The sequence below is a fragment of the Pseudonaja textilis genome, chromosome 6 (genome assembly GCF_049901715.1).
Source record: "Pseudonaja textilis isolate UNSWEBS1 chromosome 6, rPseTex1.2, whole genome shotgun sequence".
Classification (NCBI taxonomy): Eukaryota; Metazoa; Chordata; class Lepidosauria; order Squamata; family Elapidae; genus Pseudonaja; species Pseudonaja textilis.
Window position 1 is genome coordinate 929,329 of NC_141995.1, and position 23,931 is coordinate 953,259.

Consider the following 23,931-nt stretch of genomic DNA (forward strand, 5'->3'; position numbering starts at 1 on the left):
CTCCCCTGAGCCGTGAAAGCCAGTTGGGTCACTTTGAGCCAGCCATTAGGAATGGAAGCCAACTGGGTGGCTTTGGGCAAATTACCAGGAGACGGTGAGTTCTAGTTCCACCTTAGGCACGAAGGGCAACTGGGCAACTTTTCACCAGTCATTCTCTCTCAATCCAACCCACCTGACAGGGTTGTTGTGGGGAAAATAGGAGGACCAGAGCATGTTAGGTATGTTTAGCATCTTCAGTTATTTGTAAAAATAATAAAGGTGAGATGGAAGGAAGGAAGGAAGGAAGGAAGGAAGGAAAGAAGGAAGGAAGGAAGGAAGGAGAAATAAACTTTTTCTTGAGATGGATACCTATATAAATTTGATTAATAATGAACAGATGAATGAATGAATGAATGAATGAACGAATGAATGAATGACAAACTTAGAGGCAGGCACAAAACCTCTGAAAACGCTTGCAGTGCCAAGCATGATCCTTCCATGGCTCTTTACGCCACGGACTTTTGTGTTGATTGTGCGGCTAGTGTCACTGGCATATGTTAGTATATGATTATAGTATATAATATATACCCTATTATATAAGAACAATATATCCTGTTAAATCAACCATCTTAGGGTGAACATATCCCAAGACTCTCAAACTGTGTTCCCCAAAAACTTCTTTCTTCAAAAAGACATCCAAAAAGGAAGGTGTTTTTTTTTTCACCCCAGCAAAAGCTCTGGACTTTTTCATTTGCCAAGATCAAAGTTGCTCAAAACCCCTGTTGAAGTTTGAGATCAGGAGGGGGAAAAAACCAACCCTCTTGAATATCTGCATTTTGTGGCTCTTAGTTGTTTACGAAGAGTTTGCCATTCGACACACCGTGAAATGGGGGGAAAGGAATCTAAGAGAAATGTTTCATTTTGGTTTCATGTCTGTGGTATGTACAAATGCAGAGACCCCTGACAAGGTTTTGATGTACTATAAATCAGGAATACAGGAGGCAGATCATTAAAATCCTGTTGTTGGTTTGGGAATTAATGACTTTATAAAAATATTAAAAAAATCAAAGCATAACTGAGGTTCCCCTCATTTAAACCCTGATACTGGATTTTTTTTAAAAAAAGAAAAATGTGTAAGATTATTTAGGGATATCTTAAGAAAGTATTTCTTATTTTTGTATAATTATACAACAATATTCCCTAATTATTCCCTCACTGGATGGTTTGCTATTTAAAGTGTTTTACCCCACTCCTGGAAAAAAATATATGCTATTAAAGCGGAGCTTGTTGTAAGGAAAAGCATATTTTCTTGATGAAATGAATAATTTACCATGCGTGATTGTTTGCTGCTTTTTGCTTTCAAGCTGAATTACTGACTTACTGTCACTTTTGAAAGCAATCATTTATTCAGAGATTTTGATTTTGTTTACCCCTAGCCAAGAAGGGGGAAAATTCTTGGAAATAAAAAGAATTATATTACGTTCTAAATACTTAGGGGAGATGACATAAAGTTATGGCTCAGGAATTAATGATGTGTTAGAATAACGTTTTTTTGTGGTTTCTGATGGAGGGGAGATCCCTCTTAGTAATCTCTTAGAAGAGAGAAACATCAAAATGTCTTGATGCCGTACTTGGGGGCAAATATAATGGATACGTCCAAAGGAGTTCTTACATTTGGATGCAAAAGTATGTTAAATGCCAACAATGAGGCCATGTGATTGTGTGACTCTCTAAATACTATTATTTTCATTGCACGGATACTTAAGAGCTAGTTTGGTGTGATGGTTAAGAGGATGGTCTATAAACCAGGATAAAGCGAGTTGTAATTTCCCCTTAGGCATCAAAGCCAACTGGGTCACTTTGGACCAACCACCAGGAGACGGTGAGTTCTAGTTCTGCTGTGGGCATGAAAGGCGGCTGGGTGACTTTGGGCCAGTCCTCCTCTCTCAGCCCAGTCCACTTCACACGGTTGTGGTGGTGTGAAAAGAAGGGGAGGAAGTAGTATTGGGTATATTTGCTATCTTGAGTTACATAACAAGTAAGGCAGATTAAAAATAACACAACTAGAAGTAAATGGGGAAAAGACGAGGGAGGGGCACGGCTGAGTAAATGCAGTGGGTAGCCAGGCCAGCTTTTGGTTTCACACAATGTCCTAAACCCCACAATTGTTGTGTCTCCCTCCTACAAATGGCTGAAACTCAAGCCAACCAATCCCACTTTGGCCAGCACTATTGCAGGGCCAGAATAGAGACACTCCTTGACTTATGACCACAATTGAATTGAACCCAATGGAACCCCAAATTTCTGTTGCTAACCAAGGGAGTTGTTAACCGAGTTGTGCTTCATTTTGCAGCCTTTTTTGCCACAGTCATTAAATGAATCACTGCAATTATTAAGTTAATTGGGCGGCTATGGAGTCCTCCACTGACTACTCATCGGAAGCTGGCTGGGAAGGTTACAAATAGCAATTGGTTATTAAGTGAACTGACTTGTCAGAAAGTCAAGGGGATCCCACTGCAACGGTCACAACTGTGAGTCAGTTGCCAAGGGTCTGGATTTTGATCCCGTGACTGTGGGGATGTTGCCACCGTTGTAACTGAAAAACAGGCCTAAGTCACCTTTTTTTCCCAGTATTGTTGTAACTGCAAGTCGCTTAATGAACGGCTATAAGTCGAGGGCTGCCTGTGCAAAATGGGGTCAGACTGGAAGTCGTGGTTGAAATTCAGCGGTACGTGGGTGAAAATATTCTCTCCACAAGCGCTCAAAGTTGAGTTCGCTTTCCGCCAGAGCCTGGAGCAACGGAGGAGTCAATGTTTAGGTGGAACAAATGAGCCAGAGAACAGAGGACACAACTCCAAGGTTAAATAAGTTTATTGAGTTAGCGGTTATGATGGGACTGTCGGATCCCTTGCTGTGATCCAAAGCTACACCTACAATATTGGTTCCTAAATTCCAACACGTCCCGGCTCCCGTGTCTTTCACACATTCTACCACCAGCTCTATGTCTAATGATATTAATATTCGTTATAATTATAATAATACAAAAGGCAATGTCAACCACCATGTTGTGCTTCATACTTCACCAGAAGGAACTCAAGTCTGAAAATGAAAACAGGTTGGATTGGAAGGCGTGTGTGTGTGTGGGGGGGGGGAGGGGATCGGAGAAGGCAACGGCTCAAATTGATTCATCCCCATAACACGATCAGAAAGGAGAGGAAAAAAGGGGGCAAGAACTGAGGAAACATTCACCCCAAGTTTTCCTTCTCTTTTTTAATCGCCGTCCTCGGTTAAGAATCCACCTACCGTTAATGAAGAGGGCTGTGAAAATTAAATCGTCTCATTATTCGGAGGCCGCACATTCAAGCACACTGGCTAGTTTACAGAAGCAACGCAAGCGGTTATGGATTCCCACCACACTGCAAAGGTCCCGGCCGACTCCCATGCTCCGCGCACGGGGAGAGCTCTCCCCACCCCGCAGGAGAGGAGGTTGGCAGCTCAGGGCTGGGCTGTGGGGTCCTAGGGGGCTCCCCGAGCTCGGCTGCTTTCCCTGCAGACATTTGGTGGCCCAACTAGGTGACGCCATCCATGCTGGGGTTTGCTCTCCGTTTATCGGGGTTGGCGGGTGTGGCCTTGGCGGTACTTCCTGCCACAGTTCAAACAAACAAGCCTCACCTTGAATAACCGCTCGGTCAAGCCAGGACCAACCCCGACAGGGCAAGAGACTTGTACACAGCTAGAGAGCAAACCCCACTCCACCTAGAACAGATGATGTTACCTAGATGGGCAATGAAACGTCTGCAAGAAAACAACGGAGTTTGGAGAGCACCAAGGACCCCGACCTTCCCATCCTCATCTCTCCTTCCCTTTCCTGGTCTTACAATGCAATTATTTTTCCCTTTAAAAAAAAAACAAGCCTTCTTTTAAAAAATAAATAAAATACAATAAAGCCTTTTTTTGTTGTTGTTGTTGTTGGATTTTTGGGGGCTCCTTTAGGAGAGAGACCGGTGAGACAGGCCGCTAGCCAACCTGATGTTTTTCTGGGGCGGGGGGGGGGAAGGAATACTGCATGATGGCTTAGTCGTGTCTCAGTCGCATGCAAATTGACACGGCTTCGTTATTATCCGGGTTCTGCCCCAGGGCCCCCTCCACCTCCTCCTCCCCCCTGTGCCAGGCACCTACAAGTGGGCAGGGGCGCATACAAAAACACGGGAGGCCTAGAAAAAACACCCCTGGTGGCGAAGCCCTAGAAGGAATCCATGGCCTTGAATTCGCTGAGGGCCTGTACGGGCGAGATGTGCTTCTTCTGGGAGCCCCTCCGCACCCGGGTCTGGTACTCCTCCGGCTTTTCCCGCTTCACCAGCGGCTTCTTCTCCGGGGCTTTCATCTTCCAGGAGACCACCGGCGAGTTGACGGCGGCTGTGCCGTAGACTTTCTGGTATTTGGTGGAAGCCACGTAGGAGGCTTTGACGGTGAGCACCACGGCGTTCATCAGGTTTTTAGCGGCTTGGATGAGGGACGTGGCGCTGTCCAGCTGGGAACAGAGCAGAAAAGATGGGCGGATTAGCGGCGCAAGGAGTTCCAAAGGCTCTACTGACTGATACTGTTCTCATCCAGAGGTCTCTAACCTTGGCCACTTTAAGACTGGTGGACTTCAACTCCCAGAATTCTCCAGGCAGCCCTGCTTCTTCTCAGCTCTTCTGGGAGTTGAAGTCCACCAGTCTTAAAGTGGCCAAGGTTGGGGACCCCTGAATTCTAATAACATCACCAAGGAGAAGCACTAACTATACTACAGTTGGATGAACCATGGGGCGCTGTGGTTAGAGGCAGCATTGAAGGCTGACTCTGCCCACTGCCGGGAGTTCGATCCTCACCATCTCAAGGTTGACTCAACCTCCCGTCCTTCCGAGGTCGGTAAAATGAGGACCCGGATTGTTGCGGGAAAATAGGCTGACTCTGTAAATTGCCTAGAGTGTAAATGACTTTAAAGCTCTGTGAAGCGGTATAGAAGTCCAAGCGCTATTGCTACAATTTCACAAAAATATATAGCAAAAATTAATGAGAAAATGAGAAATCAAAGCAGAGCTTGATAAAAAACTGTTCAGGTGAACAGAGCAACATGTACAATTGGGATTTTTATACCCAAGACCGTTCAGACACCCGCTGGAGCATTTAACTGGAATTTAGCAGATATATATATGTGTGTGTGTGTTTGTTTTCTTAAGTTTTTGTGGGTATTTATATGTATGGTATTCAGGTTTCTTCGGGTATTTTCCCACGTCGATGAACCCAATACTGAAGCCTGATGATGGCAGATGAGATTCTGCTGAAACGTTGCTACAACTTTAAAAGCACAACTACAATGATGTGGGAAAATACCCGAACAAAGCTGAATGCCATACATACATACATACATACATACATACATATCCATATCTTTCTCCATCTCTCTCTCTCTCTCTATCTATCTATCTATCTATCTATCTATCTATCTATCTATCTATCTATCTATTTATCTATCTATCATCTATCCATCCATCCATCCATCCATCCATCATATCTATCTATCTATCTATCTATCTATCTATCTATCTATCTATCTATCTATCTATCATCTATCCATCCATCCACCCATCCATCCATCCATCCATCTCCATACGGTGACAAGAGGGTTTTTTATACCGTATTAGCCATGGCTGGGAGAGGCTCAACCCCACCCTGAGAAGTCACTGAGGCCAAGGGGGAATACGAGATTGTGATGTAAAGTCAGAGAGTTTCCGTCCTGGTTGCACTGGACAATGAGGTCTTCCTAAACTATATTAACATTTTCTAAAAGAAAACCCCTCTTTCTACTGCTTTACTGTCACATGAGAACTTAGCCCCTGAGCTACCTTATTCACTTAGAATGCCAAGCATTATGGAAACCTCAGCTACTTTGTTAAAAATAATTCATTGGCATGTATTTTTCAACTGGTAATTAATTTTTAATCTCCAGATTCAAGGTCACCTTTTCCTTTCCCCACCAAAAACAGGCAATTATCTTCCATCTTTTCACTTTGGGGGGAAAAAGAAAGAAAGAAAGGACCAAGTCTAATACAGTATATACCGCACATTCAGACAGTCTAACAGTAACAACCTCCCAAGTCAGTAAGAGTCGTGGAGTTGAAAACTACCTTGGAGGTCATCTAGTCCAACCCCCTGCTCTGGCAGAACTGTGATCCGTTGTCTGATACCTAGGCTGAAACTGACACAGCCCATCTTCATATTGATAAAATCGGCAAATATCATCAGCTAAAGGAAAACAGCCCTTCAGGATAGGAAGGGATCTTCATTGTAACAACAGAGTTCCTCACTCAGATCCCTCACCCAGAAGTCTCCCCAAAGGTAAAGATGTTCTCTTTCTACCGGACCAGGAAGTCAGGCTAAGTTCACACCCTCTTCAAAGACAAGAAGTGGTTACGGTGATGGCCTATAAACTAGGAGATGGTGAGTTGTAGTCTCCCCTTAGGTGTGAAAGCCATCTAGGTCCGTGATGGTGAACCTATGGCACGCATGCCCCAGGTGACACACACAGAGCCATTTGTGCGGGCACACAAGACCCAGCCAAACTTACCTGCACTGCGCATGCGCAGCATACCTCCCCAGCTCGCTTTCGGCCCACGTGAGGCCCTTTTCGCCCTCCCGGAGGCTGGAGGGAAGCCTCTGCAGCCTTCGGAGGCTGAAAAATGGGCCTTCCCGAAATATCAGAAGTGCTGAAACGGGCCCATTTTTCGGCCTCCCAAGGCTGCAGAGGCTTCCCTCCAGCCTCCGGGAGGGCGAAAAGGGCCTCAAACTGGCCAAAAATCAGCTGGGAGGTGCGTGCATGCGCAGTGCAGGTAAGGGGGTGGGGCGGGGGTGTCGCGCATACATGCACAGGGCAGGATGCATTGCATTGTGAGTGTGCGCTTTCAGCACACCACAACAAAAAGGTTCACCCTCACTGATCTAGGGGCCTTTGGACCAATCACCAGGAGACGGTGAGTTCTAGTTCTGCCTTAGGCATGAAAGCCAGTCCTTCTCCCTCAGCCCAACTCAACCCACAGGGTGGTTGTTGTGAGGATACTAGGAGGAGGAAAGTCTGTCCGATGTGTCTTCTGCCTTGAGTTATTTGTAGAGATAATACAATTAAAGAAATAAAGAAAATGGTTTTTTTTTTAAATTCCTTTGAAAGGAGAGTTCCGTAGATGGAGACAGTTGGGACGAGCTTCCCAAGGAATTCCATCAACTTGGGACACTTCGCACGTTGAGAAGAAGCATCCCTTTTAATTAAGCCTGCATATCCCAAAGCACCTACAGACTGTTAGTTGGGAGGATTTGCCGAGCCTGACTTGAAAGCAGGCAGGGTGAGGCGTCTTCCGCATTAAGGGCAGAATGCAAACCATGAAACAATGCTCTGGAATGACAGGCAGGCACCGTCCTTTGAAGATCCTAGTAATCAGCACAGCTTGACATCCAACACAACTACACTCCTTCGCAGGGTATGTTCATGCAAAGGCTGAGCAGCCATCTGCCACGGGCGCTTTTATCTGGATTCCTGCAGAGAGCACGGGATTCTCCAGGGTTTTCTTTCATACTCTTTGGTGCTACTTATAGCTACGGGTATAACCATATTATAAGCATATTCTTACAATTAGCATTGCAGTGGAATATTATGACTGGTTGCACAAATAGCGGTTCAGACTGGATTTGGCATTTTTCTCCACCTATTGTTCTGACCCATGCCCTTTTCCGACAAATCAAGCACAACCCAAAAGGGAACAAAAACCTTGTAATGCTTCTGCAAAATAATTAGCTGTGATAATAAGCACAAGCCTTGCCAAACTGTGCGAGACTTGCCAAAAGATAACAGACAAGAAATATTTCACAACACAAGAGTCTTCAAATACCAACTTAAGATACTGCAAGGTCCATGAGGCTGAGTTTCAAAATGTCTTTGCTTCCGGCAAAGAACGTCCGATTCTCAGCTAGCTTTTATCTTCTTGGAGGAGGGGCCATCACCTTGCAGCCTTACTGCCAAGTTGCCTGTGCTGCTGCAGCTGCTCTTTCCTCTGAGCAATCCTGTGCGCACACGCACTTGGCCCAGGCTCCTCGGGAACCTCCTCATCGTTGCTGCCAGCCCCCACCATCTCTGAAGGCAGCAGTCCACTCCCTAATGGTCCTGGCCCCTCACCTGAGTCCCCAGCCATCCATACCTGCTGCCAGCTAACCACAACACCTATTGTGTCCTTCCAAGTACCTGAGATAGGCAGATGTGATTGATCAACAAGGTTAGAGGTATCTTGCAGGATGCAAGCTGTTCCAAGCAAAGCTGCCTTTGGCAATTGACTGATGGTGAATTTGTCAATGACAATGGTATTCAAGTGGTGCTCCAGATGTTTTGGGATTATACCAAGGTGCCTATCACTGTTGTTATTATGGCTCATCACAGTCCCATGAATGTTTGGACTGGGTTTCACATTCTTGTCCACCTATCGAGTCCTTCCCAAGGACCTGAGATAGGCAGATGCCATTGGTCAATGGTGTTAATGTATCACACAAGTCATAATAATGACAATTTCAATGATGACCATAATATTATAAAAATGTTGTTATAGGTTGTCAATGACATACGACCACAATTTTTGGCCCAACTTTCCACTGTTCAACAAGACAGTGGTTAAGTGAGTTTTGTTCCATTTTGTGACCTTTCTTGCCACAGCTGTTAAGGGAATCCCCGTAGTTGTTAATTTAGTAACACAGTTGTTAAGTGAACCTGGCTTCCCCCATTGACTGTGCTTGTCAGAAGGTTACAGAAGGTAATCATATATAATTACTTTTTGTAATCCATATATATGACCCAGTATTTTGATCCCGTGAACATGTGGATGCTGCAACATTCATAAGTGTGAAGAAGGGTCCAAAGTCACTTTTTCATCCTTACTGCAACTTCGATTGCAACTTCAAAGTGCCACTAAATGAATGGTTGCTATTTGAGGACCGTCTGTATTCTCTACAACAGACTGGAGGTCGACTTAGGCAAAATAAGTCCGTTCCTTAGGAGAACTCAGGAGTTCATATCAAAGATGTCGCTCGGTTGAAGTCTGGATGCAGTGATTGATAACTGATCAGAAGAACACAATAAATATCAGAATAAGAGAGTCGGAAGGGACCTTGGAGGTCTTCTAGTCTCACTCTGTGCTCAAGCAGGGAACCCCGTCTCACTTTATTTATTTATTTTTTTAATTATAAGACTACAACACAGTGCAGCCGATTTGGCATTACAATCGTTATACATATAATACCTTTTACTTCATCATTTACAATCTCCTTGTCTGATATATTATTTCCTAATTATTCTAATCCTCATAGCTACTTAATGTTCCGACCTTGCCTTCTTCTATGCAACCATTGATAGAATTTATTCCATGTTTCATAGTACGTAGATCCTCCCTTGTTTTTTAATTCCAGAGTTACCCTATCTGATTGTGCAGGCCATAATTTTCCCTATTATCTCTGTTTCTGGTGGTATGTTTTCATTCTTCCAGTATTGCGCATATATTATTCTAGCCGTTAATGCATGTACTATTAGATAAGTTAAATCCTTCCTATATCTTTCTGATATTATTCCTAGGAGGAAAAAAAATTCCAGTTTAAATGGAATACACCCTCCCACCATTCGCTCCACCCGTGTCTGGATCAGTCTCCGATATTTTTTTGCATACTCTTTGCCATTCCGGACAAATGGCTGCCTGACCACTTCTTGAAAGCCTCCAGTGTTGAAGTACTCACAACTTGGAGACCAGTTGTTCCACTGGTTAATTGTCCTCACTGTCAGGAAATTCCTCTTTAGTTCTAGGTTGCTTCTCTCCTTGAGTAACTTCCCCCCGTTGCTTCTTGTCCTGCCTTCAGGGGCTTTGGAGAACAGCTGGACTCCCTCCTCTTTGGGGGCAGCCCCTGAGATATTGGAAGACGGCTATCCTGTCTCCCCTTAATCTTTCTTTTCATCAAACTAGACGAACTCAATTTCTGCAACTGGGCTTTCTATGTTGTGATATGATAATATCGATCACACGATCATTTCCTTACTGATCCCTCTATCTCACAGGTTTATTGCTATCGGGGGGAAAAAGAGGATCAAGAGAGCCTTCTCTCAGTTCATGGAAGCAAGCGGAATATAAACATAATGAATGAATTGAATAATAAAACACTACTTGATGCATCGCAGAAAGAGAGATCCAAATTCAACACTTGTTCTTCTGGGCTATTTCTCCCTATACAGGTCATCATTTCGCAGCGCTAAAGAATTATATCCCTTCAAGGGGTCTATAGCATTCTCATTCCATAGGTAGGGTGCTTGACCCTCTATCTCAGACAACATACATACATACATACATATATATATATGTTTTCTTAAGTTTTCACGGGCACTTACATGTATGGCATTCGGCTTTCCTCGGGTATTTTCCCACGTCATAGTAGTTGTGCTTTTAAAGTTGTAGCTACAACTTTAAAAGCACAACTACTATGATGTGGGAAAATACCCATTATATATATATATATATATATATATATATATATATATATATATATGGAAAAATGCTCTTCCTTTCATCAAAATAACATCATAAAATACAGCTAGTCCTCGACTTATGACCAGAATTGAGCACAAAATTTATGTTGTTAAGTGAGACACTTGCTAAGGGAATTTTGCCCCATTTTACAACCTTTCTTGGCACAGTTGTTAAGCGAACAATCACTGCAGTTGTTACGTTAGTAACACAGTTGTTAAGCGAACCTGGTTCCACGGGGCTTCTGCTTCACCCCAGAACACTGCGACCGTCATAAGTACGAGTCAGTGGCCAAGCATCTGAATTTGGATCATGTGACCATGGAGAGGCTGCAATGGTTGTAAGTGTGAAAAATAGTCATAAGTCACTGTTTTCCAGTGCCTTTGTAACTTCGAACGGTCACTAAACAAACTATTATAAGTCAAGCACTACCCGTAACTCTGTTTAGAATATAACCATCAACACAAAAGCTTTGAATTTTGGAAGGTGGTGGTGAAATCTTTTCTTCCTGTTCCTTTAAAAACAAAACAACCTCCCCCTCTCACTTAATCACATTTAAAATAATTTACTTATCTGCACATAATGCACATTTAATTCATTAAGATAGATTGCGGGGAATATAGCTGGTCAATCCACCGCTTAGTTTCACTCATTTGCATTTTTTCAATTATTAGGAAGAAAACTATTGGGACTCCGAGGCAAAATGAATTGTGTATTTAACCAATTCTGAATTTTAATGCAACCTACCAATGCTATTTTTCTCCTCATAACAGATAACAAACATATCAAAAGCCATAGACAGCTGTTTCACTAGAAATGTTTTCCCTTTTGAAATGAGATATTAATGCCTCAAAATTGCTCGGCTATCCTAGCCACAGTGTATGTGTGTGTGTGTGTGGGGAATATAAATAAATAAAAAGATCACAGGGCAACACACACACACACACACACACATATATTTGCACGCAAAAAGATTCATTTCTTCAGTGGGATGATTTAATTGCCTCAGCCAATGTAATTTTTAAACAATAAAATTTAAAAATGGAATCGCATCTCATTTTGCATGCAAGGGATTCCCTTTTAATATAAGGAGATATTTAATTTATGATAACTGTAGGGGGAAAAAACCAGGCAAAATGCAATCATAAAAGATAATTAAACATGCCTTAAAATTTCAGTTTGTGAGTTATCTAAAGAACTAGACTTTGAGGAAAAAATAAAGATTGTTCCACCTCAGTCAGCAGTATATAATAACTTGCTCTTAACAGATAATTCTAATTATGTTCACTTTAAATAAGATTTGTAGATGGATCAATGTGTACACATAAAACTAGAGGGTGAGGAAACTACCTTATTTATCCTTGGGTTTTTTTTTTTCTCCAGGGGGAAAAATGCAGTTGTGTAGAGTTTGACAGAATAATATAGACTTGCAGTGGTAAAAATAAGAATTAACCACAGTGGGAAGTCTCTACTTGGAGTCCTGGGTATAAATGGATCTCAACAGTGGGGACTGATTTCTAATGCACAGCCAGAGCAATCTACAAATCATGAGACACTGAAACTATGGCCAGGAGTAGTAGTAGTAGTAGTAGTAGTAGTAGTAGTTGTTGTTTCTTCTTCTTCTTCTTCTTCTTCTTCTTCTTCTTCTTCTTCTTCTTCTTCTTCTTCTTCTTCTTCTTCTTCTTCTTCTTCTCCTCCTCCTCCTCCTCCTCCTCCTCCTCCTCCTCCTCCTCCAACATATGGTCAACTTTTGTGCAGTCAAAGGTGGAAGCTAGATTCATTTAACAACCGTGTGACTGACTTAACAACTTCAGCGATTCACTTCACTGCGGCAAGAAATGGGGCCAAATTCATTTTACAGCCGTCTCACTTAAAAATGTCTCACTCAGCAACATAAATTTTGGGCTCCGTTGTAAGTCGAGGGGTACTTCTGTTAGTCGGTTCCCATGCAGTCCTGGTGGGGCCTTGGATGTTTGGGTTAATTTTGGGGCTGGGGAGGGAATCCGCCGATGGTTTTACTCTGCACATCCCATTTGCTTCTGATTCAGTTCTATTTTCTCCTCTCATTTGCAGTGAACTTTTCCCAGCCCAAAATTACCCCAAACATCCGAGGCCCCCACTTCTTTCCCGTTTGAGGAATGGTCCGTGTCTTTACTTAATTTTTAAAAACACGAGCGTAGAGACTGCCGGAGCTTTCAAAAGCCCCCCCCCCCCAACCAACAAAAATAAAACCTAATAGGTTTTCCCCACCAACTGAAGTTTTCTAATCTATGGATGGTCTCAGGGTTTTCCAAATTGAGCTGCACCTAATTTGGGCCACGAATTGCCCCCTTTTCACCCCGTTCCCAGATTCCAGCCAAGAGTTTGGCAGAGTTTTTATTCCATTTTAGATCTATTCTCCTTTGACATTCCAGCCTTATCCCACGTACGACAGGACAGGGTCACAAGCAGAGAGAAGGGTAAGAGGTAAATAAGAAAGGGGGGGAAATGTCACCAGCCCTGGAAGTAACATTCCCACACAACAGTTTCCATGGAGAGTTTTGTGCAAGAGTTGTGACGTCCCTTTGACAAGGGACAGAGCGAAAGGAGGACAGGAGGAGGCCGCGGTCTCGTCTGCCTTTCAATTTCAATCCGTTTGAAGCACGTAAGGCAGAAAAGAGGATGAACAAGACCTGAAAACAAGGGGGGAAAAAAATTCACACGCTTCTTATGTTCCAAAAAGAGGTAGTCCTCTACTTACAGCAGTTCATTTAGTGACTGTTCGAAGTCATGAAGGCACTGAGAAAAGTGACTTATGACCCTTAATCACACTTAGGACTTAGCAGCTTCCCCACGGCCATGTGTGAAAATTCAGGCGGTGGACAACTGTCTCATACTTATGACGGTCACAGGGTTTCCCAGGGTCACGTGATCCCCTTTGGCGACCTTCTGGCAAGCAAAGTCAATGGGGAAGCTGGATTCACTTAATGACCATGTTACTCACTGAACAACTGCGGTGATTAACTTAACAGCGATGACATGAAAGGTTGCAAAACGGGGCAAAAACTCACTTAACAACCGTCTCGCTTGGGGTCAATTGTGGCCATAAGTCGAGGACTGCCTATAATTAGTACCGTGAGGCTGATGGAGGCCGCTGCCTTCCTTTGGCTTCCTCGTGCTCCCCCAAACAACCAGACCTCAATGAGCGGATTCTTTCCTGCCTTCACTTCCAGGAGGCCCCACGGCCGGCTTCACTCTTCTGGACGCGTCCCTTGTTGAGTGCTAAAAAGGCCACTTCTTCATTTATTTCCCTAAAGGAAACGAAGTGGGTAGCTCTAGTCTGGTGAACAGAGGGACTGGCGGGATAGGATAGCAATAGTCTAGCATTTGAGGGGCTGCCCCAAAAGAAGGGGTGTGTGTGTGTCAGGCTACTCTCAAAGCATCTGAAGGCAGAACAAGAAGCAACGGGTGGAAACTGATCCAGGAGAGAAGCAACCTGGAACTAAGGAGAACTATTTCCTAACAGTGAGAACCATTTATCGGTGGAACGACTTGCCTCCAGAAGTTGTGAATGCTCCAACACTGAAGAGATTGGACAGCCATTTTCCAGAAAGATATAAGTGTCAACTAAAAAAAAGAAATACTTCTCTGGTCTTTTTAGTTGCCAGCAGAAAGGAAGCGGGGGGGAAGCAGTGCATTCCTTAAATGCCTCATATAATTGCTAGACAGCCAAAGCTTCTGGCGTGCAAGATTATGACTGGAGAGCCTGATGGAGGACTCTTGGCCATGGACGTGTCCCATTGGAGAATAGACATCTGGGGGTGGGGGGAAGACCGGGCTCAAGGGGGAAATGAATGATGTGTCTTGGAGTCGGCTGCACCCAGTTAATGCCAACATGGTCACTCATAATAAATCAATCTTTTTTTTTACTCTGAGAGATGTGGCTAGAAACTCATGATTCAAATGGGGGCGGATTGTTGGAGCCCTAACGATAAGGTCTCATGCTCAGTGTAAATTAGATAGCCATTTCTTCCACCACCTTCTCAAAGATCATGTGAAGTAGTTCCTGAGGGTCTGGGAGGGTGATGTGTATAAGATGTACTCATTAAGGCCAGGCTCTTGTGGGAGTCACTTGTACAACCACTGCATAGGTGGAGTAGCAGTTTTCCTACGTATGAACAGACTAGAACAAAATCTGTACAGTACTTTTGCAACCTTTCCAGTTAAATGGACCACGGGGAGTTCTAAGCCGGTTGTTAAGCCCCTCTGGCTTCCTGGCCTTGACTTTGCCGATGAGAAGGCCACAAAAGGGGATCCCACGAGGCCCAGGACATGGCAGCCGTCATAAATAGGAGGCACCTGCCCAGCGCCTGGATCTCAATCCCGTGACCACGGGGACATTGTGGTAGTTGCAAGTGGGGAAAATGGCCGCAGCTCCTTCCCCCTTTTTAAGGGCCCTTGTAACGTGGAACGGCCCCTAAGGGCACTCTTGTAAGTCGAGGACCAGCTGCGCCATTTCAGACAAGCGGCTGCCCAGCCTCTTCTTAAAAACTTCCAGTGCTGGAGCCGCACCATTTGACCTGGGCGTTGAACGGAAGCCTCTACAGATGCAGGGGTCTTTTAGCGGTGAAACACAGGCTGGCTCACAAGAGCCTCCTTCGCCTGGAGAGAGACCCAAACGCCGCATCGAATTGAAGGAGCCCAAGGCCGATGGCGCCAAGTGTGAGCAGCGATGCTGCAGGCAGACACAATCAATGGAGTCAGGTCTCTTCTCTTCTCCCTCCCCCCGCCTTTGGTTTCACACGGTTTCGATCGGCTTTAGGGACTTTCCCTGGACATAGACACTTAAATCCATTTTATTGATGACGGACAATTTGTTTTCTTCCAGATACTGGACGATCTGACCTCTTTTTTACAGCCAATTAAGAGAACGACAACTCGATCATGGGAAATTAGCCACCTTAACAAATTCCTTCCCATCATGCGTCTTGGACCCGATGACAAGTCCCTTAGGCCCCGAGACCTCAGGACTTTGGTTTAAACCAGCAACTTTGAATAAAATTTGGAGGCGAGCAACCGAACGCGCTCATTACGACTGCGTTTTTCTCAACGATGTTCTGCCTATAAATGGTAAACCGAGGAGGAGGAATTTTTGCCAGCGGTTGCTGCACAATTAGAAATGCAATCAGTGCCATGTTAATTCTGTTTGTGTTGTTCGATTCTCCTTTAAAAGGAGGGGGGAAAAAGGTACAGGTGCTTTATCTGGGAATAAGCCTCAGTGAATTCTGCATTTGAATAAGCACTTGCACGACTGCAGAGAGCAAATAAGCAATTTACTCAAAGCTTCCCCGTAAAACAGAACCTCCCTCAGGAGTTTTGTGGGATAGGCAAAAGGGAAGGAGCTGCAATATCTATTTGCAGAGTTTGGCAGGTCATTGTTTAATTCTCTGTAAGGAAGATGTGTTTGAACACACACTTGTGTGCAAAGGACCCCTAATGAATTAAGAGATACTCACTTCCAACTCCATCTGCAGAGAAACCACATTTCATTTTATTCTTATTTAATCCCTGCCTTTCTCCTCTAGTGAGCACTCTAGGCAGTTAGTGATATTTCAAAAGAAAAGAAAGAAAGCAGAATCCAAAAGATATTAACAGTAACAACAGATGCTAACATTATTTTATTCTTGAACCTTAAAAGCCTGTTGACAGAAATGCATGTTGATAGAATTTTGAAATGCTAAGGAGACAAGGAGCCCTCCCATTGTTCTCTTTCTTTAGTTCTCTTTCTTTCTTTCTTTCTTTCTTTCTTTCTTTCTTTCTTTCTTTCTTTCTTTCTTTCTTTCTTTCTTTCTTTCTTTCTTTCTCTCTCTCTCTCTCTCTCTTTCTTTCCTTCCTTCCTTCTCTCTCTCTCTCTCTCTCCCCCCCCTTCTTTATATGTGTGTATGTGTATGGTTGTATGAGAAAGAATTGGGCTGGTGATGGACTTACACATTGTTCTCTCTCCCTCCTTCCTGTTTTATACATTTTATATATTGTGAATTATTTTATAAAAAATATTTTTATAAATAATTCAAGGCAGCAAACTTGCTAATGCTCCTTCCTTCTCTTATTTCCCCCACAATTAATAACCCTGCAAGAGGGATCATGCTGAATGAGAGGGACCAGCTCAGCGCCACCAGCCTGGTTTCATGCCTAAGGTGGTACTAGAACTCACCATCTCCTGGTCATTGGCCCAAAGTCACCCGCTGGCTTTTGTACATCAGGCAAACTAAACTGGCTTTTGTGCCTACGGCAGGGCTACAACTCCAAGTCCAGAAATATTTCACAAGAAGAGTTCTCCACTCCTCTACTCGTTGCAAAATACCTTATGCCACCAGACTTGAAATTCTAGACCTAGAAAATCTAGAACTACGCCGCCTTCGGTCCGATCAAAGTATGGTATATAAAATCATACATTGCAATGTCCTACCTATCAATGAATACTTCAGCTTCAACCATAACAATACAAAAGCAAACAATACATACAAATTCAAGGTTAACCGCACCAAACTTGATTGCAGGAAATACGACTTCAGCAACAGAGTGGTCAATGTCTGGAATCCTCTACCTGACTCTGGTTTCTTCCCCAAACCCCCAAAACTTTAACCTAAGACTGTCTATTATTGACCTCACCCCTTTCCTAAGAGGTCTGTAGGGGTGTGTGGATAAGCGCACCATTATCATGCCTACCGTCCCTGTCCTATTGTTTCTTTTATATTTCTTATATGCATCCATGTATTCATAACTATGTTTTTACTTATGCCTATTATCTGGTAAGCAATTCACAAATAAAAATAAATAAACTCACTGTCTCCTGGCAATTAGCCCCAAGTCTTCCAGCCAACTTTCATGCCTAAACTAGGACTAGAAGTCACCTTCTCCTGGTTTCCAGCTTGGTGCCTGAACCACTAGGTCAAGTAGGTGAAAGAATGAAGGAGGATATATATATCAAGGCAGTCAACAGGTAACCCCAAAGGGAAAATTAGTTTTCAAAGCCTTTTGTTAACCATCTATATATAATAATATGCAGAGAGTCCACTAATGGCTTCCAAACTCTGCATAAACCTTGCCTGCCTGCCTGTGCTCTCCTGTTAGAGACTTTCCCAAAATATAGTCTTGGATGTTTATCCCAGAATTGGTCTGTCAAAGACCTTCTAAATCCTGGTGTAAAGGTAATGGAGTAAACAGAAGGAAATTATATGGATGCTTTGTTTCATTGGAGCTGCACAAAAGCTGCTCTTTGGGGGCAGGAGAGACAGCCGCTGTGTCTGGAAAACAGACACCAGATTTGTGCGTTGTATAATTCAAAGCACACTCAAATAACCGCCTCCGTATTTCTAATTCTGACATGATGAGAAGGATGACAGGACAGGTAGCAGCAGCAGCAGCTGGCTGGTTTTATCGACTTTCAGAGGCTAACCAGGGCCTGGCTTGGTTGATAGGTGGATGTGCCAGTCCCAGGGCTGTAGGTTACTCAGGAAAGTCTAAAAACACACACCCCTCCCCCCACATACACACACACAAACACCCTCAAGGGCAAACAATTTCCATACTACTGATATAACTCAACGTTTGATAGTAATCAGTAATATATGTGTAGGGTGCATGGTGCTTTCGGAGCTTAGTGATTTCCTTGCAGACGTTTCATTACCAAACTAGGTAACATCATCAATGCTAGAAGGGAGTGGGGTTTGTGGAGTGATGGTGGTAGAGGAGCAGGAGGAGGAAGAGGAGGAGGAAGAGGAGGAGGACTATGGGGTTCTGGGTGCTCTCTAAGCTTGGTGGTTTCCTTGCAGATGTCTCATTACCCAACTAGATACTGTCAACAGTGCTAGAAGGGAGTGGAGTTTACTCTTTGTTTATATACAAATAACTTGCACTTTTAGTATTGGTAAGAGTGGTCTTGGCAGTTACTCTCTCCAAATTAACACCACGATTAACCCTAGACCAACAATATCCCAGTCAAGGAAACACAGACTCAGACAAACAGCCCAACAATAATCAGTCTGGTCAAGGAACCACCAAGAATGCTCCGGCCAATACTAACACTTGCATAGAAACATAGAGCAAACCCCGCTCCCTTCTAGCCCTGATGATGTTACCTAGTTGGGTCATGAAACGCCTGCAAGAGAAGAACCGAGCTCAGACACCACTAAGGATCCCACAACTTCCGTACCGCAATCAAGAAAACGACACAGATGTGTGCATGAAGGCCTGAGGAATGAAGCGTGAACCGAGCGACACTTTTAGACCATGGCATTAGTGCACGTCACGAGGCTTTCCGTGGAGTTTTGCCCAGGTAACTAGAGTTGGTGCAGAATCACTTCCCGGTGTACCATCGGAACTTCCCTGATGTTCTGGAGTCAGACCGTGGAAAGCGGATAAAGAAAACCTCCTGTCCAATTATGAAACCAGCCAAACCAGATCATGCTTCAACCCCTGCAGCCTTTACACCTTTCTCATCACCTAAAATTCCTGACCTTGCCTGACGTGACATCTCCACTTTATTTGACCTAGGATCTTGACCGCCACTCTTGGAAGGATGGAGCGGGGAGTTTTCTCCTGGTCTGCGACCCCTTGGGTCACGTCATTCCCCTTCGTCCCTACCCATGAATTAGCAGCTGGATAATTATGCTGGATGGTCTCAATCTGGTCTTCAACTCTCCCTCCCAGGCCCAAAGGAACAACGTAACCGGGCACATTTTCAAGCAAGGTCTCCAATGAAGCTACTCACTCAACTCCTAAGACTGGCTGTGACGGGCACCAAAAGTGAATGTTATAATAAAAAGGAATAAGGAGTAAAATGGAATAAACTTTTGACTTATCCACTTCCTCTACTGTGTTCCCTTTAGGAACTAATCCTCTCCAGTTTTTTTTAACCTCGATCTTCATTTTAATTCACAGTTTTTCCTCCTACAAAAGAGGATGAGCGAGACTAAAGCGACTTGGGAATTTTCAGCAAAAAAAGACAGCGTATTAATTCTCCTTTGAATGCAAGCAGGCGATTCATTTACAATGAAGTTGCTAATCACTCAAGAAAAAAAGCAGTAAAATTCTAATTGTCTGGGACTTTCTCTAAGTACAGAAAGAAAGGCAGATAGATGCCAACAAACAAACTGTACATTTGGAACAGGATATTTATTCCAGCGACAATTCTAAGATATTTGCATTGTTTCTCTGGTGATCAACTAACTGGAGATGGGTATTGGGGACTCGGTTTTCCCTCAGAAAGCAATTCCTTAAGGTGCCTCTTGGCTAGAGTGAATTATTCCTTTCCTCTTCTCTTTGAACTTCTCTAGGCATACCAAAAAAGTCTGCAGAGGAATAGTGGGATTTAAAGGTGAAACGATTAATTAGCCCCTGTCCTTCAAGGGGGAATAAACATCTGAAACAATAACAAATAATTATACTGACAATAAGTTATGTTTGCTATGTGGGGCAAAAGCATTGGGGGACTTCATCACTCTGGTTTTCTAGAAAAATAAAGAAGGTGGTTAAATGTAACTAAGATAGCCAGTTTGTTGCAGTGGTTAGGGGATCGGGCTAGAAACCAGAAGACTGTGAGTTCTAGTTCTGCCTCAGGCACAAAGCTGGGTGACGTTGGTCAGTCACCGGGAGACTGTGAATTCTAGCCTAGCCTTAGGTGTGAACACTGGCTGGGGGATTTTGAGACAATCACCAGGAGACAGTAGGTTCTGGTCTCACCTTAGACGGGAAAGCCAGCTGGGTGACTTTGGGCCAATCGCTAGGAGATGGTGAGTTCTAGTTCTGCCTCAGGCATAAAAGCCAGCCATGTGGCCGTCAGGCGGAGAAAGGAAGGAGGCAAAGGCCTGTCACTGCCGGGCTGGGTTGGGGGAAAACCCTTGCCAAGGAAACGGCAAGGACTGAACGAAGAAGTTGCGGAGTCAAAGACTGGCTCAAAGCCCCCCACCTCCCCAAAAATAGACCAAGAAAAGAAAGAAAAAGGAAGTAAGACCGGCAAGTATGCAATATCCCCCAAAGCATCAACTTAAGTTCCTTCGCTTATCGCTACCCCTAGAAAGGCCTACTTTGTGCCAGCCTGTACGCCCTGGTCCCACCCGTTGGCTGGAGGCACAAGACCTCTGGCCTGACGATGGATTGGGGTTCACGTGGAGGTTGCGTGTGTGTGGCAGAATCCTTGGTCAGAGAAGGGCAGTAGACAACTCCTCCTCCTCCAAAGAAGCATCTTTCCTAAAAGCACACAGGATTCCCGCTGAATTCAAGAAGAACAAAAAAAAAATGTCCCGCATTTTTCAAACTTCAACTTCCGAACTGGTTTACTTGTGGCCTGAGAAAACCTTCTTCACCCAGGAACACGCCTGGCCAGAGTTGCCTGGATCAATGCTCAACTGGCGCGGAGGAAAAAGCTCTCGCTCCCTCAATGCACGGTTGTCAGGTAGCACCACAGGAACATTTCTATAGCCATCACCTGAAGTTCAGCTTGTGGAAGAAAAGGTTGCTGGCGATCAGCATCACCATAATGAGAATTAACGATGCTTACTAATTGTACCGTATTTGCAGTTCCCATTTCAATAGGTAGGTATGTCCTTGTTTTTGATGATGGCCTACAGAATGCGAATCGACACAAGGTGTTGTACTTGCCTCGAGTCAAGCTACGTGACATTCACATGACCAGGGGAAGAGGTTGCTGATCATCGTGCATCCGTAGAAATGCAGACAGAGCTGTGGGTGGAGTTAAGTGAGTCATCCGCTCAGAATCATTATGTTGCCCCAAGCAGTCCCAAGTCCAGCCTCCTCCTTGGATTCTGTTGACCCTTACCTGTCATGTCCCTGGTGGAGGCTGACTCCGGGGGAGAGGAGGAAGGGTGGCTCCAGAGGTGGTGGAGGAGGCTGGGGAAGGGCAGAGGCCGGCTGGGCAGTCAGAGGAAGACCCAGGCCCATCCCCTCTCCATCCTAGGGCACGCAGGGAGGAGAGGATAAGGGAGAGACGTGAATGGCCTGGTCTACGGGGGAGGAAGGGGCCTTGATCCTCTTCAGGGGCTGCAACTGTGAGGACAGACATGCGTCTGGGCCAGTGCTGGAAACAAAGCATGGAAATATCTCTAGTCTGTCGTTCCTCTCTGAGTTTGGCATCCTTCCCAGCGTGTGTTACCTGTGGACGTCTTCCAGCCCTTATCTTGCCTGGTTTGTGTTGCTTTTTCCCTTCTTCTTCTTGTAAATGTTTGTGTGGGAGTTTTTTTGTCTTCCGTCAAGGATATTCGGAGCTTGGAAGAAAAGTGACGGAAGAAAAGGGGCTTCACCTGTTGTCTGTGACTGTGTTTGTTTTGTATCCCACCCTGGGTCATCACGTACCTGGTTGGAACTTTATTTGACTAGATTCTTTGGAATGGGCTTGATCAACAAATCTTCTGACCTGAAACTTAATGTAAGGTCCCGATCCTTTGTACCCGACATTCATCAAGCCAACTGAAGTTCAAATCTGAATCTGTGCCAGGTAAGAGTCAATGGAATTTAAGAGGTGTGTGTGTGTGGATTTGCGTTGCTTGTGGCAACTTAATGACTCCAAGCTGATGATGCACTTAACTCTGCCTCCAGCTCTGCCTGCTCCAGGTCTCCTACAAAATCTGATTTATAGGACAAATTGGGGGACAGAACTAACCGAAGCCGTTACCCTATCTGAGGAACTAAAGCCAGCAGCCACTACAATATATGGATGGGAAAATAAGCACATGAGTAAAATACGCCCACAATTTAAAAATAATGTCCTGCATCTTTCCGTTAAAACGAATTGCCCCCACCTTTAAAAAAAAAAACCCACCCCAAATCTTTCAATATTGGTCTCCCTTAAGTTTCTTCAACAAACTTTCAGCCTGCTCGGGAAGAGCCATAAATGCCATAAATTTAGATTCTTCCTTTGTATGTTGGATGATTAACCAACATTAATTAATACTCATTTCAAGTCCAAAGCAATGCTTTGGAACCCACAACGGGGCCCACTGCGATTCCCAGCGGTGATCTGAACCCACACCGCCATCCTAGCTCCAGCGAGATCCCCTGCAGCCGCACCCGCTTTATCCTTGCACGGAAAGGCAGAGTTTAGAAACAAGGTTTACTCACCATGGAGGAGTCCCCACTTCCGTTTGCAACCGTAGCTCCTTCAGCACAGGTGGGGAGGTGGGTAGAAAGTTGACTAGCCCTGCCCCCATCTATGACATCACACTCTACCTCATAAAAGGTAGTGAAAGTGCTTTGAACTCCAGGCTGATTTCCGAGAGATACAGAAAAGAAAGCGTGAGAGAGAGAGAGCAAGAGAAACATGGCGCCCTATTGTGGGAGGGGAGGGGGAGGGGGAGGGGAACTGGGGGAGGGGGAACAGGGGGCTGTGTGCTGAAAGAGCCAGGCTCCACAATCTTCCAGGGGCTTCCATGCTGAGTGGCCCTGTTTTAGCAATGCTCTCGCTCCCTGAGCACAGGCCTATCAAAGCCAAGATCCCTTCGGAGAACGGGGAGTGACGGGAACGATGGGCTGGGGAGTACAGGTAGTCCTCGGCTTCCAACAGCTCGTTTAGTGACCCTCTGAAGTTACAAACGGCGTGGGAAAAAGTGGATTATAGCTCTTTTTCGCACTTGCAATGGCCACAGCGTTACCCCTTGGTCCCGTGATCAAAATTCAGCTGCTTGGCAACTGACTCATATTTGTGACGGTTGCAGGGGTCAGGTGGACACGCCCTTTCCTGAACTTCCAACCAGCAAAGTTAGTGGGGAAGGGAGATTCACTTAAGGACGGTAGTCATCGGCTTGACAACGAATGGGGCAGGAAAGGTTATAAAACGGGGCAAAGCTCCCTGAGCCACCTCGCTTAGCAACAGAAACGCTGGGCTCTTCAGTAGTCGCAAGTCGGGGACTCCCTGTACGATGGCGCTGGGCTAAAGGCTCTTGTGGGAATGGGGCGCGAGCGCTTGGAGCGGCCTTTCCTTCTCCAATCCTGCGTCTTGTGCAGAATCGGGGCCTTCCCCGGGGTCCTTGCCAGGCGGGAGGGTCAGCCAGGACACAGGAGCGGAGGAGGGAGACGTGCCGGCCTCACCCGCCAATGCTTCGCACCCACAAAGCAAGAAAGGAATAAAATTCCCTGCGAAGCAACGTGGGGCATCTTCACCCACCAACGACGGGCCTGGAAGCTCGACTACGTGGCTGTTATTTTAGCTCAGTCACGGCTGGGTGAATCTGGAAAATATCACGGATCCGTAGCATGAAAAGGACCCGAGGCAACTTTGGCATGAGAATTCATTTGTAAGGAGAAACGCTTGTCTTCCTCTCTGGTCCGCATGATTTGATCGATCTCAGGGTCTCTTTAATCAGGGCAAAGAAAG

General features: G+C 44.9%; 1 protein-coding gene across 2 annotated transcripts in view; it reads right to left on the reverse strand.

Moving 5' to 3' along the window:
- Nucleotides 1–2,834: 2,834 nt before the first annotated feature.
- The window catches only part of CTNNA2 (catenin alpha 2), a 490,650-nt gene continuing 469,553 nt past the window's right edge, over nucleotides 2,835–23,931 (reverse strand). The window contains exons 18-19 of one of the 2 annotated variants that reach the window (XM_026718938.2): nucleotides 22,680–22,823; nucleotides 2,835–4,510 (exon numbers count right to left, since the gene is read on the reverse strand). In XM_026718938.2, the coding sequence (XP_026574723.1) occupies nucleotides 4,223–4,510; nucleotides 22,680–22,823 (432 nt within the window). In that variant the 3' untranslated portion in view covers nucleotides 2,835–4,222. The remainder of the gene's footprint in view (nucleotides 4,511–22,679; nucleotides 22,824–23,931) is intronic. The other variant, XM_026718940.2, reaches the window with a different exon arrangement.